The sequence below is a fragment of the Ipomoea nil genome, unplaced genomic scaffold (genome assembly GCF_001879475.1).
Source record: "Ipomoea nil cultivar Tokyo-kokei standard unplaced genomic scaffold, Asagao_1.1 scaffold2827, whole genome shotgun sequence".
NCBI lineage: Eukaryota > Viridiplantae > Streptophyta > Magnoliopsida > Solanales > Convolvulaceae > Ipomoea > Ipomoea nil.
The window spans coordinates 1,151,121-1,170,002 of record NW_017619255.1 but is presented as its reverse complement, the minus strand read 5'-3'; the positions used below and the strand labels follow the sequence as shown (position 1 = coordinate 1,170,002).

At 41.7% G+C, this 18,882-nt stretch overlaps 1 protein-coding gene across 1 annotated transcript; it reads right to left on the bottom strand.

Moving 5' to 3' along the window:
• Positions 1 to 9,393: 9,393 nt before the first annotated feature.
• On the bottom strand, positions 9,394 to 13,689 carry LOC109159405 (protein FAR1-RELATED SEQUENCE 5-like). The gene is made up of 3 exons (XM_019307518.1): positions 13,620 to 13,689; positions 10,965 to 11,787; positions 9,394 to 10,771 (listed from the first exon to the last, which is right to left on the bottom strand). Exons 1-3 carry the CDS (start codon positions 13,687 to 13,689, stop codon positions 9,394 to 9,396), a joined length of 2,271 nt encoding a protein of 756 aa, XP_019163063.1.
• Between the last annotated feature and the right edge of the window lie 5,193 nt (positions 13,690 to 18,882).

The following is an 18,882-nucleotide window of genomic DNA, read 5'->3' as shown; positions in this document are numbered from 1 at the left end:
ATTGATCTGAGTTCAGCGAGTAGTAATACCCCTGAAAACCACCCGCAAACATTCATGCACCTAGGTGCAACTACTTATTACTATGTGTGCAACTACTTAGAACTATTTGTGCAAATACTTATAACTATAGGTGCACTTAGTATTGATGCTCAGAGTAAATTTTAACTTGCACTTATAATACATTTGACATGCTCACATGCAGTTGTAATACATTTTACTTGCACTACGATGTTCAATTATTTATGAAAATGCCACTGTATTTTTTTAAAAAAATCAGTGTTTCTCATCCATTAAATCAGAACACGTGTACGGACAGAATCAATTCCTATTTCGCGCCTGGGCGAAGCATTCGCACCTGAATGCGATTCTATATATATATATATATATATATATATATATATATATATATATATATATAGCTAATTTACTGGAAATGGTTAATTATATCAAAAAATTTGTCAAATAGCTTATGTTATGACATGATAACAAATATATTTTAATTTTATTCATTAGTTACCATGATTTGGCCAATTCATTCTAAATTAAAAAATGAATATAGTTATTAATCAAATATAAATCATATATTGTTCATGATTCGTTCTATTTCGTAATTTAATGGTCTTGTTGAGAATATCTACTTTGAATTGGTTTCCAGTTGCCACCTACATACATATATACTTTGAAGAATGCATGCAACTGGTCAGGATACCGACCGGTGAGAAAACTGAAAATATGCGTAATGGATCTTTGTTCTCAAACTCCATGATGTTATCGATTTTTTACATAATATATATATATATATATATATATATATATATATATATATATATATATATATATATATATATAGGAAAAAGTTCAAATGCGGCGAAGACTTTAGGTGTGACGGTGCGGAATTTCAGAATACACCAACAGTCCAACAGTATTAACAACATGCACCAACAGTGTAGGGAAAACACACTACAATGAAATGCAAAAAAAATACCAAAAATACACAACAGACCCAAAAAAATACACCATATAACTCACCACCCCAATGGTATATTTTCGAACACTGTAGGGTGTTTTTACTCACACCTAATGGTGTTTTTTTTATGCGTACCTAATTTGTGTGTGTTTTTGTAGTGTATTTTCCTAACGTTGATGATGTATATTTGTTGAACTATTTGTGACGCCGCACCATCGCACTTGAACCTTACTATATATATATATATATATATATATATATATATATATATATATATATATATATATTGTAGGGTTCCAATGACAACACTTGCTTAGGTGAGAACATGAGAACAAATCGTGTGCATCCATCTAATATTTTTTAATGGTCTAGATTAGATTTAGTGTGTGCAAACGCGAATTAAATGTGTGCAAACACACTTAATTGCGTTTGCATACATTTAATTCGCGGTCGCACACTTAATCTAATCTAGACCATTAATAATTATTAAATGGATGCACACGATTTGTTCTCACGTTCTCACCTAAGCAAGTGTTCTCATATGATCATATATATATATATATATATATATATATATATATATATATATATATATATATATACATATATATATATATATATATATATATATATATAGAAAAGTATTCTAGTGCAAACTAGTGTTAATGTCCACACGTGCACAAACATCTTGGCCGTGCATTTTTGCTTGTGCGACAGATGAGGATTAGTGTGCACGGGACCATGGTGCACTCCGCCACATTGGGCACTTGCGTAGACTGAGTTATTTGTGGGCGGTTTGGTAATTGTACGGGGGCCAATAGAATTGGTGTGGGTTTAGCGGGATCGGGGGTTTGTATTTCACTATACAGAGCACTGCGTAGCTGTTGGTCTCGCCAGGTGAGTGTCGATGGCAAGGTCAGGAAACAATCGCCGCTCTAGGAGATGCTGGTCCGGCCTCTCATTCTCGCCGACGACGCCACCATCCGCTCTGTCGCGCAGGCACGCGGAAGCATCTAGGGGGTTCAGGCGCCGGGGTAGCTCACGGTCGCCGGCATTCAACAATAGCCACAACTCCGGGCACAACTCCGGGCGGGCCATGGCGGGGATTGCTTCTAGGGTGTCTGCCCGTCGGCGGAGTGCGAACCAGTGGGGTGTGCCAGGTTTGTCTCGGTTCTATATTTGTTTATGCGAATTCTCGGGGGGTTTTTGTAAAGTGGGGCTGGGGGGTGTATGCATGTGGCTCTATGTGTGTCTTTTACAACCTGCATCGGTGACTCTGTAAGGTTGGTGATCGGAGGGTGGTAGGAGGCTCAGCGGGGTTACTCAATTCAGGAGGTTGGAGGTAATGTCCATTGCGTGCATTTTTGCCAACATAAAATGTGTATATAACAAAATGGATGTGGTTCTGAAGCTCTGTATGTGGGGGGTTTTTGTTAATTGTGGGGCAGGTGTATGTATGAAGCTCTGTATGTGGCTAGCTGTGTATAAAGCTCTGTATGTGGCTGTTAGAACTTTCAGTGGTGGTTCTGTAAGTTTGGTGGGTTAATGTTACTGCTATCATCCTTTCCTTTTTCCCAATTTGTTTTCCCCTATTTTTTTTCACAACTTAAGCTGGGTAATCAGACTATAATTCCCACAAATCCCAAATCTAGCCTAGCAATTGACGTGTCTTATCTTTAACCAGTTGTGTATCAAGGAAACATAGAGAAGTAGAGACTTAGAGAAATATCTTCCTAGCTATAGAAATAAGAGAAAAACAATAGTTACAGAAACCACACTAGAATCTGCAAGCAAGAGCATGTAAATAAATAAATAAAATAAAAAAATCAAACAATAGGACAGGATTTTAGCAATAAAGCATAGGGGATAAATTAATAACCTTTTCTTAGGCTATCATTATGATTGTTGAAGTTTCTTTTAGCATTTTAAAGCAAAGTAAATGTCATCCGTATAGCGAGTATTTCCCCCAACAAACTTGGCATCAGGTCTGACCGCGGGATTCCCGTTATGAGAACTTCTATTTTCCTGCAGTTCACCATCTTCACTATTAAATATTGCAGCTGTGTTTTAAAAGTTATCAAGGTAGATACAAGTTCAAGCGAACTCCTGGGAGAGTAGGTTTGATGGTGGCCTGCTAAAACAGAAAACAAAACAAAACAAACAAAAAAAATGTATGCAATTAGTAGTGATATGGTTGTAGTATAAGCCAATACTCTGGTGTTAATGGGACTGGTGGTATACGAATACACGGTTGGTAGTTGGGTACTTTTGCGGTCTAATTAATACGAATTCTGTAATTAAGTACTTTTGGCTGGCGATTGTGATTCGCATGGCGGGGTTTAATTGCCGGCTGGGTTACTGTTTAATTAGACCAGCCGGAATGCACGGCTGATATGCGATCTCACAGTCGCACATATCATCAATTTGCACTAGTAATTTATTCTATGTATATATATACTGAACCTAAGGTTCCAAGAAAACAAAATGTAATGTATTTTAATTTTATTAGTAAAAGAAAGATGCTTTTAACACGGAAAATTTCCAGATCTGTTTTGTATTTCAATTTTATTAGTAAAAGAAAGATAAGGGACTTATTTCTTTGTTGAATTAAGCAAAATATGGAATGTAATCATGGAATTTAAAAAAACAGGTTAAAGTCTACGTTATTTTATTTATTTATTTATTTATTTAATTTTTTTTGGGCAGTAGGTTGGGACTTTATGGAAAAAGATGGGGAAGTAGGCAGCGTTGCTTTTTGTTTTTGTTGTTTTTTCAAGCCGTTCCAAAAAATCCCCCCGAGTTTATGTTTATGCAGAGTTTGGATGTTCTCTATATGTCATGTCATATTAACTAATTGTTTTTATTGTAGAGAATGCATATAGCCATTCCCTTTTTGATGCATGTATGCTAACAGTAAAACTAGATATGCAGTATATATTTTCAGTTGTCTGTCTTCTATAGTTCTCTCATTTTTCATTTCCAGAAAAATTAAACCCAACGCCCATTGCTAGGCATAATTCGTGTTATGTGTTTCTTAAAATACGGTATGAGTACCTAGTGCAATAATCGGGCTGTGGTTTGTCTTTGTGGTAATGTAGGGCACGACGGACAGGACCCGGTGGGTGGTAGCGATACAGACGACGAGTTTCTCACGCCGCCAGCGGACTTCAATGAGGTTGAGGGTGCGGGATTACTTCATGGTGCGCCGGCCCCTGTAAGCCCCCCGTTCCCTCGGCTTAAGACACGGGGGAGCCCGAGGGAGCTTGTCCGCCTTGTTGGCTCGCTCACACCACGGCAGAGGCAAGACGTGTGTGAAATGGGCATGGAGGGACTTTTGGGAGTGCGGATTCAAGTGCTGCCCGTGCGGCTTGGTCATTGGTTACTCAAAAATTTTGACCCGACGGAGATGAAGTTAAAATTGAGCCACGGGAGGTCAATCACCATCACGGAGGAAGATGTTGCAGCAGTACTGGGGCTCCCGCATGGGACGGTCCCGATCACTGAGCGGGATAGCCATCTGGTAAACCCTGACCTGCAAGCTTGGAGGATTAAAGTTAGGAAGGAAGAAGGCAATATCACCGTAAAGGCTCTTACCACGCAGATCTTAGAACAGAATGTGTCCGGCGTGTGGTTTAAGAGGCATTTTTGTGTGATAGCGGTTAGCAGCCTCATTGTTAGCACACTGAACGGATATGTGAACCAGAGGACGGTGCATATGTTTCGGGACACCACCAGCATTAGAGAGCTAAATTGGTGTGGGTACCTCTTGCGTACACTAGGCAGTACACACGCAAGTTGGAAGCAAAGCTCTTCAGGGAAATTCCTGGGGCCGTTATTGTTCTTGACGGTAAGTATAGGGTAATATGGGTACATGCGTATGCGGGGGTATGTGTATTGTTTGTAATGTGGGTTATTTGCTTGGTGCAGCTCTTATATGTTGATAGGGTGGTCGTCGGGTCGAGAGATGTACCGAGAACCGTGCCAGCGCTCTATGGGTGGACGCCAGTGCGGCTAAAAACACGGGAAAGGAGGGAGGTAGATAGTGGGGGTTTTGGGACCGGCCATCTGGATGAACCGATACGTGGTTCAGCACCGCGGTCCCGCCGTTCGCAGCCCCACGGGGTACCGCAAGACGAGGGGGACGACGGGGGGCCACTCCCAACCCACAAGGAGCCCGTGCGGGGGGTAAAGTGTAGTTTCAATAGTTTCTGTACAACTAGTGATACTGGGGGGTGGTGTTTAGGGGTGGGGGGGTTGATAATGTGCCTCAAGTGGATGGTTTTGTGCAGATGGATGCGTTGCCCCAACCAATACCCACGCGACCACGGGGTCGTACCGTCCAACGGGTTGCACCGGTGTCATTGCTGCCACGCGAGGATGTCATTGCTGCCACGCCACACCACGTTCCTGCTCCAAATTCCCGCATGGTATGTCTTTTTCAATCTTTATGGTGTTTATTAGTTGACACTTTTGTACAGATAAACCTTATCGGGGAGGGGGGGGGGGGGGGGGGGGGTTATTACTAAACCTTAAGTGCGTGGAATATGGTTTTGTGTAGATGGATGCGCTGCCCCAAGCGGTCCCCACGCGACCACGGAGTCATATTGTCCAACGAGTTGCATCGGGCCAGGGAGGTGCCGTTGCTCCTACGGTGCACCACGTGCCTGCTACGAATGCCCGCATGGTATGTCCTCTTCATTGGGGTTTACATAGGGTATTAACATATACGCACTTTAAAATGAACACAGAAGGCAATTAATTCATTGAATTTAATTATTTAAGCACTAGTGCATTAAGCATTAGATTATGCAACTCACTCCTAAATTACCAACCACAATTAAAATATGGAATGCAACAAGACTACACCTAAACTACTTACAAAACAACATTCTAAATGCACACTGGCATACTTTCACAACTGGTGTGGCACAGTCGGTCTACCTTTAACGTGGTCTTTGGTTTTTTGGGAATTGTTTGGTTACAGTTGTTCCAACAGGAGTTCACGAACGTGGCTAAGGATTTACTATCGGCGGCTACACGGATTACTGAAATGATCCAGGAGGACCCAACTCAGGCTCGGGACCACCACGAGTTCAAAAGTGTATGCGATGCGGCTAGTTTGTTGAGGAGGGAGACACCGGGGACGCCAGAGGGCATGCACCACAGCAGCAACACACCAATTTAGCCGCCAGTTGCATCCATAGCTCCCCCGGATGATGCTATGTGGCAAGACACACAGTTTTTAAGGGAATTGGACCGGGTGGAGGATGCAGCAAGACGGGGGTCAGCAACTTCCGGGGGGCCAGGCCAAGCGACCACAAAAGAGTTTGATGGGGTCGATGCACCATCTTTTAGCTTAGGCTTCACACAGGAGCTACAAACCCCAAGTGTCGACAACCGCACGACAGAGCTAACGGACATACGGACGCCATCTCCACAGGCATGAACTCTAACACCCGCATGCACGACTATATATTTCCATGTTTGTCCGTCTTAATAAACGCAGGTACCCGTACACGCAGGTACAACGACGGGAGACTAGGGCGGGGACAACAATGCAGGGGGCCTCAAGGCTGAGAGTTGATGTACGCCGCAAGGGCAAGAAGCCCCAAGAGCCCGAGGATGAATTGTTTGGCATGTTTTTCAGCACCGCCGATGGGTACCCTAGCATCTCACTTCCACCGATTTATGTCGTACGGATGTGGCTGTTTGGCTCTCCGCATAGTGATCGGTAAGTCACGTGGGGCTCATGCGCTACCTAATCTGTTACTGACCCCGAACTCCATGTGCTGACCCTTGTTGGGGTAAAATATGACAGGAATCAAGTTTTATTCCAACATGCCGAACGCAAAGCTAGGTGGGCGGACTTCTTAACCTTGAAGGAGGGAACGAATGTGGCCAAGGTAATAATAGATGCGTGGTGTTCGGTGCTCAACGCTAGGGAGCAACCTCGGAGGCGCGGGATGCTCAGTCGTCTGTTTTTCTCAACAGCTGCTACGGTATGTGTCCATTCTCCATTTTCTGCTGTTTATTCCATTGTCTGCTCTCCCGCTTTACTGCTACCATGCCAAGTGTGTCTTTACTTACTAAAAAATGCGGGTAGTGCACACCGCATAATATATTCCTCCTTCTCATAATATGTGGACCACAGAAATTGACATTCCTTGTTCGTTACTTCTGCATATATATTTTTTTCCTAATCTGTTTTTGCTAAACAGTTTGAAAACTCATGTGTGGGTAGGGAAATTGAATTCATTATTCTGTTTTCTATATGGATGGTGTGTTGTGAACCAGGTTAATCTAAAGATGTCATGACCTCCATATTTGTTAATTAATGTATCATGTGCTGGCAAGGTATAATTAATTTTATGCCCATTCGGGGGATTGCGTTTATGGAGTTGCCCTTTTTTTTACAGACACAGCGATAACTAATAATTGTTGTATTTACAGATTGGGACAGTAACGGGGATCTCAACAAGCCGTGATGCAAGGGTGTCGTGGTTTAAACGCCGGCTAGATATCGAATTCCACACCACTGACCTATTGGGGACAGCTACAGTAGACATGGTAACCCATCCCACGTTTTTAATACACTCAGCCCCCAACAGTATGTGTTAACTGAAACTGCCCTATTTCTTGTAGTATGTCTTCCCCATATTGCGCAGGCCGCGTTTTTATGTGATGTGCATCAATTTTAAGCACCCCAAGTTTGTAATCCTCGATAGCTCGTCGTCCACGGACATGTGCACAGACCAATACGGGGGAGCACCGGAAGAACTGGTAAGCACAACCATTCTTACTCCGAGTGTGGTTCGTACTAAACCAATGGGATGGTGCACCTTTAATTTATGTAATTACAATTTGCAGAGAGACCTCCTAGCCGCATACCTCGATACCAAAGAACACACTGTCCGTGCTCTCCGGCTGAGGGCCATGCAACCCGAGAGGGTGCGTTTGGCATGGAGTGACACAGTTGCTAATGGGGACTCGGGAATATATGCTATGAGACACATGGAATCATTTGTTGGACAAGATGCCGCGAGTTGGGATAGTGGACTTCGGACAGGGGATCAACTGGTAATTGGATCCTTGAGGAGGCGGTACTTGCACAACATCTTGCTCAGCGCAGTGAATTCCAACATGCAGTATGTTCGTGCACAAGCCGGGAAGTATGACCAGGATAGGATGAAACGGTTGCTCACCGGTGCACCGCACACACCGGGCACCAGTAGTTAACACTCAGGATAATAGGGAGGCATTAGCATGAACAGTAGTGTTTCCAAGACTAATAGCAACTTAATTGCCTGTTGCTCATGTAATTCTTATCTTCATTTTTTAGCCACTAGAGTACAATAAGGAGCGTTCGTTGTTAATAAAATGCTCTTCGGCTGTTTTTTTCCCCCATCGGGCAATGATTCTCTGTTCAGATTATCTGTTTTTATAGTAAGTAAAGACACACTTGACATAAAAGCAGTAAAAAGGGACAGCAGAAAATGGAATAAAAATAAAAGACGCCAGGTTCATGTTTCTGGGGCATTCATGAAATCCAGTTTTTTGAGATTGGTAATATACTTGTGCCATATGACACTTGCAATTCTTGGACTTGGAAATGGTTTATGTTATTCTCCCAATTAAAATTAAAGTTAAGAGTATGCTAATGCAACGATTCTGTCCTTGTTCTATTAATTTATCTCTTCCACAACAAATTTTGGCCTTTTTTGCATCATTTATCTTGTGAGAGGGTAAACAGTGCATGCTTAGAGTAGTGGTTAGTTCATAGTGCAATATCAATGCCCAAAAAAGCACGTACGACCGATGCCATGGTACAACGTCAGATTTTACATAGTAAACACTTACACTTACCTACCCTCCCTAAATTTTTCCTAATTTTTCTTTACTGCTAGTTAACACTCTCAATGGGTCCTAATTTTAATTTCTTACATCATGATCTGCCTCTACCCCTACCCTCCCTATCTAACTACAGAAATCTAGTAGTACTCATTTGCAGCCATAACACACCATTTAGTAGTAGTCATTTGCAGCCACAACACACCATCCATAAAGAAAACAGATTAATTAATCCAATTTCCCTATCCACACATGGGTTTTCACACTGTTTAGAAAAAACAGATTGGGGGGAAAATATATATGCACAAGTAATGAACAAGGAATGCCAATTTGTGTGGTTCACATATTACGAGAAGGAGGAATATATTATGCGGTGTGCACTACCCGCATTTTATAGTAAGTAAAGACACACTTGACATATCAAATGATTGTCCGCAATTAATTATTACAATCGCAGAAACAATGTGCGAACGTTATTACAATAGTATTACTAAATAGAAGTGCAAACGACATTTCAATATTATTACTAAGCAAAAAATGAAATTCATAAGTTGGAGAAAACCGGATTCAGGCACCATTCACTTTAGTGGACAACTGCGGGCATTGTGACGGGCGTACTCACCGCATACCCCACATTTTCGTCCCTTCTTGGCACTTCTCTCTATGGCTAACTCACGCTGGCTTTTAATTCGCTTTGCGGTCCCCTTGTTCTTTGCTTGTGCGGGGGGTTTGATAGTTATAGTTGTCGGGGGTTCCACACCGCACAAAGCCGCTATGGCACCACGATTACCCTTTGCATGGTCATCACCCATACCATCACACAAGAACTCACTCGTCAAATCTTGTATTACCTGCAACATCCGTGTCTGTCGTGTTGTATTACTCCCTATAATTGCGAGGCAGCTATGTATCTCGGTCCACAGTCTATTCGGGGCGTGATCCACGGAAGGGCAGTCAGAACGTTTAGCACAATAGCAACTTAGTCTAGTGTGCTTACACCAGCGAGGAGTGATGCATTCAGGTGGCAAGCTCTTTACCTGTGCAGCCCGAAACACCGAAAACATGTGCTCGCAAACCAACCCCAATCTTTCAAACAACTTGCAGCTGCACGACGCACTAACCACAGTCGGGTTAAATTCAACAGTATGGGTCACACTGTAACTCCCTTTAATGTCATAGTGGACCAGCCCATTATCTTCACGGATTCCTACCACCCCACAATAAAAACATGCAGATTCAATCTCTTTTTGCAACTCATAAAAAATTCTTAGGGTGAATACTTGTGCCAGGTGTCGCTCGATTGCGAGGGGGGTTTTAAACTCGGGTAAGGACCCTTCACTCTCAGAATTCAATTTGTCCTGGGTATGACGTTGTGTTTCCAAAACGCTTTCGTATTGCATGTAGAACTCAACTACACTACAGTACGGGCGGGTGCTTTTCCCGTACACATTATTCGTTGCTTCAGACCGGGATGTGGTGCGTAACAGCCCACCCATGGGTAAGTCTAAGAAATAGGCAGGAATCCAAAACTCCCGCTCCGCGTATAGTTTGCAAAACCATCGGTGCCCTGTTAAGTTGTTCTCTTCCATTAACAAGTGCCATTGTGCCTCAAACTCACCAATGGTAATGGTCTCTCCCCACACAATATCGTTAAGTTTATTACGGAATGTCTCGTTTTGCGCTAATGTGCTGCCCAGTTTCTCACTGACCTTGGTCATGATGTGCCACATACAATACCGGTGGCGGGTTTCCGGCAATACCCGCGCAATAGCAGACTTCATGGTCGGGTCCTGATCTGTAACAACGCACATGGGGCTCTTTCCCATTGCATCTTTAAACCTATCTAGGACCCACACATATGATTCTGTGTCCTCCCTAGTTATCAGTGCTGCGCCAAATGTAATACACCGTTTGTGGCTGTCAACCCCAGTAAAAGGCACGAACACCAAATCGTACCTGCAAAACCACAAGCAAACAAATTACTTTGCACTTGCTCGTCATTATCAACTGAGTAATACAAATCACTGAACAGTAATCAGTTATGCGGGCAGGAGTGCAAACATGGATAAATCGGATATGTATGAATTACGCATTAACGTGGTGAATTAAATTAATGGCACAGGGCGGGGCACAAAACGTGGCACTGTACCTGTTCGTGCCGTAGGTTGCATCGAAAGAAATCATATCACCAAAACTCGTGAAACTAAGACGGCACGTGTGGTCAGCCCAAAAAAGACGAGCAAGATGGGCTTCATCATCAAGATGGTAGTCGAAGTAAAATTCCTCACACACCTCACGCTTTTGTCTGAATTTTGCAATAATCATCTCGCCGTCCTTGGCGTCAACATACTGTTGTAGGTCTCGCTTGAAATTGTGAAACTCCATTTCTGTTGCACCAACATCAGCAAATGACCCCGCTGCTTCCTTGCATAACCGGAAACTTTTAGAACCGCCGACATTAGCTTTAACACAGTTTGCAAGGAATGCTTGTTGTGCCACATCAAGCTTCCGATTGATCCTCATGAATAGCCTCGAAGGCTCGAAACACATGCTGTGGGTGTGTTCTTCAACAAAAACTGACACCACAAATTCCCCACCCGTGTCCTTTTTCAAGCAGATCTTAGCATTGCACTGAACTCTGTTCGACACCCGCTTCCTACGTTGTGTGCTTTTACCACTACCGCTGCCAACCACGGGGGAAGGCTGGGGCCGACCAGTCCTTTTCACTCCCTCCCGGTTACAGACTAAGTAACGCGTGGTAATTTGGCCGCCTAGCCCCCGCTTCAGGGAGGTGTGACGTACAGAAAACCCACATGTTCTAGCGTATGTCATGTAGAAATGAACACCTTCAGCCAGTGTTCTGAACCGACGCCCGACGAACGGGGTTACAGCGCGGTCCACAGTAGGCCACCAATACCTGACTGGTACGGTGGTGTACATATCGTTGCTTCCACCATCGGTCACATTCGCCTCTACAAGGACAAACCAAATCTTGATTAAAAAGGGTTCTAGCGATTACAAAACACCAAATAGACGCCCCCCCCCCCCCCCCCCCCCCCCCCCCCAAAAAAAAAAAAAACATTTCGGGAAATACGAAACTAGTTAACAGTGCAGGTAATGTCATAGTATTATTACAATTAATTCAAAAGACACTACTCATTTCGCATTGGGGTTTCCACCAATTGGTTTGGAAACAACTAAACAACTTTTAGGCAGTGCAAAAATACTAACCGTATGCCTAGTATGACATCACAAATTGACTAATACTACTATTAATATCGCATAACCGTGGAAATTACAGGGTGGGGTGATCCTACTCCTGACCGGATCTGGTCTAATAGTAATTACTTTGTTAACCGGAAAAAAATTGCAAAAACAAAAAAAAAAAACCAAAAAACATTTCGAGAAATACCAAACTAGTTAACAGTGTAGGTAATGTCATAGTATTATTACAACTAATTCAAAACAAACTACTCATTTCGCATTGGGGTTTCCACCAATTGGTTTGGCAACATCTAAACAACTTCTAGGCAGTGCAAAAATACTAACCACATGCCTAGTATGACATTACAAATTGACTAATACTACCAATAATATGGCATAACCGTGGAAATTACAGGGTGGGGTGATCCTACTCCTGACCGGATCTGGTCTAATACTAATTACTTTGTTAACCGGGAGAAAAACACAAAAACAAAAAAAAAAAAAAAAAAACAAAAACCATCAAACAATTACAGGTTCAAACGATCAAAAAAACGATGATAAAAGAGGATCAAACGCAGTGCAATTAGCTAATAGGATTATAATAATTCAACAAAGTTAACATACTTATTGATAACCTGTTCGATGGTGAAAACCCTGGGTATACCAAAAAAAAAAAAAAGTCAACTAACATCTTAAACATTATTTGACATGTTTCTATTAAGCCAGTTGGCATTTAGTATGGTCTAACACTCTAATGTCTTGTATTTACTTTAGTTGTTCATTTACCAGCGCAGTACAAAACACTTCTATAAATACTCTTTCTCTAACCTTAAATGTAATTGTATTAACAGTTCACTTGATCTATCTATTACGTCTTTGTTTCCTTGTCTATAATATCTCTCATTTAACTATATGTATATATATCAAACCAAAATTACTCATTGATAATGATGGAGACATGGGACCCCGGGGACCCATTTTAATGAACTAAGCTCTTGCTGAAAAAACGTTTCACATCAACATAGGGGAGGGGGAGGGTGAGAGAGAAGAGAGGAAGACGCAGTAATGGAGGGTGGATATGATGGGGATGGGAACCAACTGAGTGAAGCAAAAAACACAAGAGAACAAAACAGAGGCCCTCGTGCAACTCTGCATATCTAACGTCATCACTCATTCAATGAACATACAAAAAATATAATTACAACTCAAGAAAACGATCAAACAATTTCAGGTTCAGACGACCAAAAAAACGATGGAAAAAGAGGATCAAACGCAGTGCAGTGGATTCACATCATTCCGTGTTCCAATTGGATTGCCAACAACAACCAATAAAAAAAAAACCCAAAAAAATAACAATCAAACAAATAAACTAGGCAGTGGTGGGGAGTGGTGGATACAAAATTTTGTGTGGTGCTCTCTGTGTTACAGAGTTCACTGGTAGTGGTAGTTATTAAAGTCCTCGTAGAAATCAAAACAGGAGGAACATAACCCATAGGCAATTGTTTTGATCACTGTTTTGCTATAACCTTGTCCCAAAAAAATGTTCCGGTTCGGATTGAACACTGGCCACCGCAATTTGACAACGGAATTCAGCGCATACCTGGTGTTAGGGAAGCCTCCGCAACGTCGCCGGTCGGTAGAGCTGGTGGCAGTACGGTTTCGATACTCATCGTCGCAAGAAACCAAAAAAATCGCAGTCGCAGGGGGCGGATTCAATATCGTCGCAAGAGACGGTCGGAGTCGCAGTCGCTTCAATTCGCCGCACGCACTATCCAGCGGGGGACTCGGTATGGTTAATTCAAAATGTATACAATGCAATTACCCAATCACCCATTAACATTATGCTCGCCGGTGTATGATAACTACGGTGTGATATTTTACTAGCCATCCGATAATCCATATCAGTGCACCGTATGTGTCCGCACGTTCATACCATAACACAAAACTGCACCAGAAAAGCACCCTATATATATATATATATATATATATATATATATATATATATATATATATATATATATATATATATGTGTGTGTGTGTGTGTGTGTGTGTGTGTGTGTGCGCACTTTCATGCGAACGGTCGCCCAAGAAGGAGTTGAGACCCATCCAGTGTGTTACGTGTCCATATCTAAGTGCACTTGAATTTTTTTTAATCATATATAAAAACTGATATAAATGTGTATTGCTTTCAATAATGAAGACATTTATATATATACTCAGCAGCCATTAGAACATTTGAATTGTCATCAACTCTTGATTGATTCGATCAGCAAACGCATTATTTGAGATCCTATTAGATTCTTTGTGCAAAGAAGGGAATGTTAGGGTAGCTTCAGAATATATACTTTGAGAGGCAAAAGGGTCGAGACCCCAGTTGGGATCCATCTAAAAGAATTTATAATGGCCCGCTTTGGTAAAATAATTAGTTTATAGGTCAATTTTGACTTATTTGACAATTATTAATTGTTTGATTTAGTTTAAAAATTAATATAAGTGTTTGGTTATTAACTTTTTGTACACCAAAATGCTAAAATTAAAAAGCTACTCAAAACAACTTTTTTAATTAACTTTTGAAAAAAGAAATTATACCAAATAGCTATCAGCTAACAGCTAATTTATCAAACACATTTTTACAATCAGCTAATGTTATCAACTAGTTATATCATCTAATTAACCCAATCAGTTAATAGCTAATAGCTATCAGCTAATAGCCATTTACCAAACAGGGTTAATATTTTGCTGAATGGATGGTTCTGGTACGGTCTAGAAAGCTGAAGAAGCTAAGGCTGAAGGGCTATAATTTGGGTGGAGATGATGAGAAAGGAAAACATTAGTCCATCTATATCTACTTACAATTCACTAGTGAAGGGTTTCTGCAAGGCTGGGGATCTCTCTTAGGGGCCTGGCCAGTACGATTCTTAAGATGATCGATGATCATTGAAAAAGGTGGACCTATTACCATGTTTAATTTTCATAGATGCACCAGTCATGCTTTTTATCATTAAAAGGTCATGAAATATGTGGTGGGGTTGCTCATTAGCCAGACAGAATAGTATCAAGATTTGTGGGCTGTATAGTATGTAATGCATATGGAACTTTGCTACGCATTTATGGGGTTTGCTACATCGCTCTAGACCTTTCTAGCATTTGTATATAGCATTTAATAGTTTGTAGAATAGTCATGTACATAGCAACTAGCTAGAGATTCTAGAGATGCTTAGAACATTCTACAACCTTAGAGAAATCTCAAGTTTGTATAGATAATTTGGAAGGATTCTAGAGAGTAAATCCTAGCCATAGGATTAAGTAGATTTTCACTATCCATCAAGAAGGTGGAATGGTATAAATACACCTCAAGGGGCCTCATGTGTAACCATCTAAGAGTTCAAGCAATTCAAGTTTCTTACAAAGCTTTCATGTGCTTTTGCGAGATTCTTGCCATACTCACTTTTCTAGCCATCCATCGTTCACTTAGCACCACTTCCGAGAGAACGAGTTCGTGACATTTAAGAAAACGAGTCTGTGACATGTAGCCAATATGAGGCATGCGCTAATGCATCAAGAGTACAAAATTGTCAATTATACAAAATGAAAAAAAATATGGGATGGATCTGATCAGATTTTAAAACAAATATAGCCAATATGAGGCATGATGTGATGCATCAAAAGTACTGCAAAATTGTACTACTCCAACAATCAATTCAATATGCTAACGAAAATAACAAATAATAGCACTTAATGAATGCAAACAGAATATGGAAATTGAGGAAAACCTGAAAACTAAACGCCAGCCGTCGCTCAACCGTCATCGGAAGATCAGGATCTTCTAGTCCTAAGTCGTAAGATCAGGATCTTCTAGTCCCAAGTATGAAGAAGGCCAAGCGCGGAGCTTCTTCACAGGAACTTACTGCCCAGAAACTAAGATTGGCCGAGAAACTAAGAAGTCAATAGTCAGAAACAGGACACGGCGACACCCCATGCCAGACCTGACGCCACCAGTCACAGGCGTGTATGCAGTGTTGCCAGTCGCCGGCTCAGGGGACCACGCCACCAGTCAGTTGATTTTTACTATAAAGTACCGGCTCAGGGGTATGCAGTGTTGCCAGTCGCCGGCTCAGGGGACCCACGCCAACCGTCATTGGCTCAGGGGGTATGCGGCTCAGGGGACCCACGCCACCAGTCATATGCAGTTGATTCTTTACTATAAAGTACCGGCTCAGGGGTATGCAGTGTTGCCAGTCGCCGACTGCAGTTGATTCTTTACTATAAAGTACCGGCTCAGGGGTATGCAGTGTTGCCAGTCGCCGACTCAGGGACCCACGCCAACAGTCATCGGCTCAGGGGGTATGCAGTGTTGCCAGTCGCCGACTCAGGGGACCCACGCCACCAGTCACCGGCTCAGAGTACTGGCTCGGCTCAGGGGTGGGGTATGCAGTGTTGCCAGTCGCCGACTCAGGGGACCCACGCCAACAGTCATCGGCTCAGGGGTATGCAGTATTGCCAGTCGCCAACTCAGGGGACCCACGCCACCAGTCACCTGCTCAGAGTACCGGCTCGGCTCAGGGGTGGGGTATGCAGTGTTGCTCAGGGGTATGCAGTGTTGCCAGTCGCCGACTCAGGAGACCCACGCCAACAGTCATCGGCTCAGGGGGTATGCAGTGTTGCCCGTCGCCAACTCAGGGGACCCACGCCACCAGTCACCTGCTCAGAGTACCGGCTCGGCTCAGGGATGGGTATGCAGTGTTGCCAGTCGCCGGCTTAGGGGACCCACGCCAACAGTCATCGGCTCAGGGGGTATGTGGCTCAGGGGACCCACGCCACCAGTCATATGCAGTTGATTCTTTACTAGCTCAGGGGTATGCAGTGTTGCCAGTCGCCGACTGCAGTTGATTCTTTACTATAAAGTACCGGCTCAGGGGTATGCAGTGTTGCCAGTCGCCCGCTACAGTTGATTCTTTACTATAAAGTACCGGCTCAAGGGTATGCAGTGTTGCCAGTCGCCGGCTCAGGGGACCCGCGCCACCAGTCACCGGCTCAGAGTAGCCACCAGTCACCGGCTCAGAGTACCGGCTCGGCTCAGGGGTATGCAGTGTTGTCAGTCGCCGGACCCACGCCACCAGTCACCGGCTCAGGGGACCCACACCAACAGTCATTGGCTCTGGGGGTATGCAGTGTTGCAAGTCGCCGGCTCAGGGGAAGTTGATTCTTTACTGTTGAGAGTGTTGGCTCAGGGACCCACGCCACCAGTCACCGGCTCAGGGGTATGCAGTGTTGCCAGTATCCGGCTACCCTAGACATCCCACATGAGGGAGCAATCGGATACCAGTGGACTACAAGCCACTTGGTTGCTTTTTATCTTTTTAGTGTCTCAAGGAGTAAGCCACTAACGTCTACCGTCTACAGCTGTCATGTACTAAACCACTAACGTCTCAACTATTGTATGTTGAAGTGATGTTTACAACATACACGCACATTATTACATATGTTGCCACCCCACAATGAGTTGAATATATATATATATATATATATATATATATATATATATATATATATATATATATATATATATATATATATATATATATGTATGTATGTATGTATGTATGTATGTATGTATGTATGTATGTATGTATTTGTTGTGGGTGCGCAATTAACCACGTGGTGAATATGCAACCATACACTCCATGCAGCAAGGATTTAATCCTTTGAATAATCTGTTGTGAACGTTCATTTTTGCGTTTTCTCTTTCAATTTACGCAAATACAGTGAGAACAGTGAAGTGATGGATAATCTCCGGCAGCAATTGACAATATAAAGCTACCGCCAGTATGGTTCCTGAATGGAGCATCTTTAGGAATGATTGATTTTCAGTGGAAGATGAAAATACCACTCTAACGAACCCAAAAAAATTTCTTATTCGTTGCAAGTCTTTTTATTACACCCGCAGATAAAGGCTTGTTTGATAAAGAAAAACGTGAGAATATAAATTTTACATGATTGAAAAGCCAAGCTCCAAGTTACAGGCTAGGGAATTAAGCATGCATGTTTTTAAGGATTTTTTTTTTATTTAAATCTTAATAATTCAGCCAGGTAGTTGAGTTTTAATGAGAGTTTGAAATTTAGTAAATTTAACATAGAATTAACAGAAAATTCTAAAACTAATAATGGAGAATATAATTTTTAACGGGAAATTGAATAATATAATATTGTTGAATAGAAATATGAATTTTAATATTGTTGTATTGTATTACGGATAGGAATTGTAACGTAGAATTGTAGTACAAGGAAAGTATGAAAAAATATATTATATTAGGAATTGTATTACACTATTTTATAATATTAGAATATGAATTTTATTCGGGTCGGAGTGTGGGGGCCCTTAAGGTCGGGGATTCAACCTTTAGGGTAAGAATATGAATTTTAAGGTAATTGTAGTACGAATAGGAAAGCATGAAACAATATATTCTATTAAGAATTGTATTGCACTATTTTATAATATTACGCAAATCACTATTTTATAATATTACGCAATCTTAATAGTATAGGACTGTTTTGGGCGAGAAGTTAAAATGGAGGATTTTATTTTTGTATATAGTATAGATTATACCATTTGAAAGATTTTATTAAGACGATTAAAATAAGACTAAGATTGAATATATATTAATTAGAAATTAAAATACCTAAATCATAATTTTAATAAAATTAAATTGTACTAAAATATTATTATTTATGTCACAAATTATATTGTATATTAAACTAATAACTTTTTAAATTTTGAAAATCAAAATTATTTTAGTGTAGAATAACATTTGGTATAAAATTTAGTGTAATAGGTTGGAGATGAATCCAAATTGGTGTAAGA

What these genes read in the sequence shown, in the direction of transcription:
- LOC109159405 (XM_019307518.1), bottom strand. Translation starts at nt 13,689, where the DNA reads ATGAGTATCGAAACCGTACTGCCACCAGCTCTACCGACCGGCGACGTT. An exon ending in GGAGGCTTCCCTAACACCAG is followed by an intron (nt 11,788 to 13,619) that starts GTATGCGCTGAA and finishes TTGTCCTTGTAG; the next exon opens with AGGCGAATGTGACCGATGGT. An exon ending in GCAACCTACGGCACGAACAG is followed by an intron (nt 10,772 to 10,964) that starts GTACAGTGCCAC and finishes GTGGTTTTGCAG; the next exon opens with GTACGATTTGGTGTTCGTGC.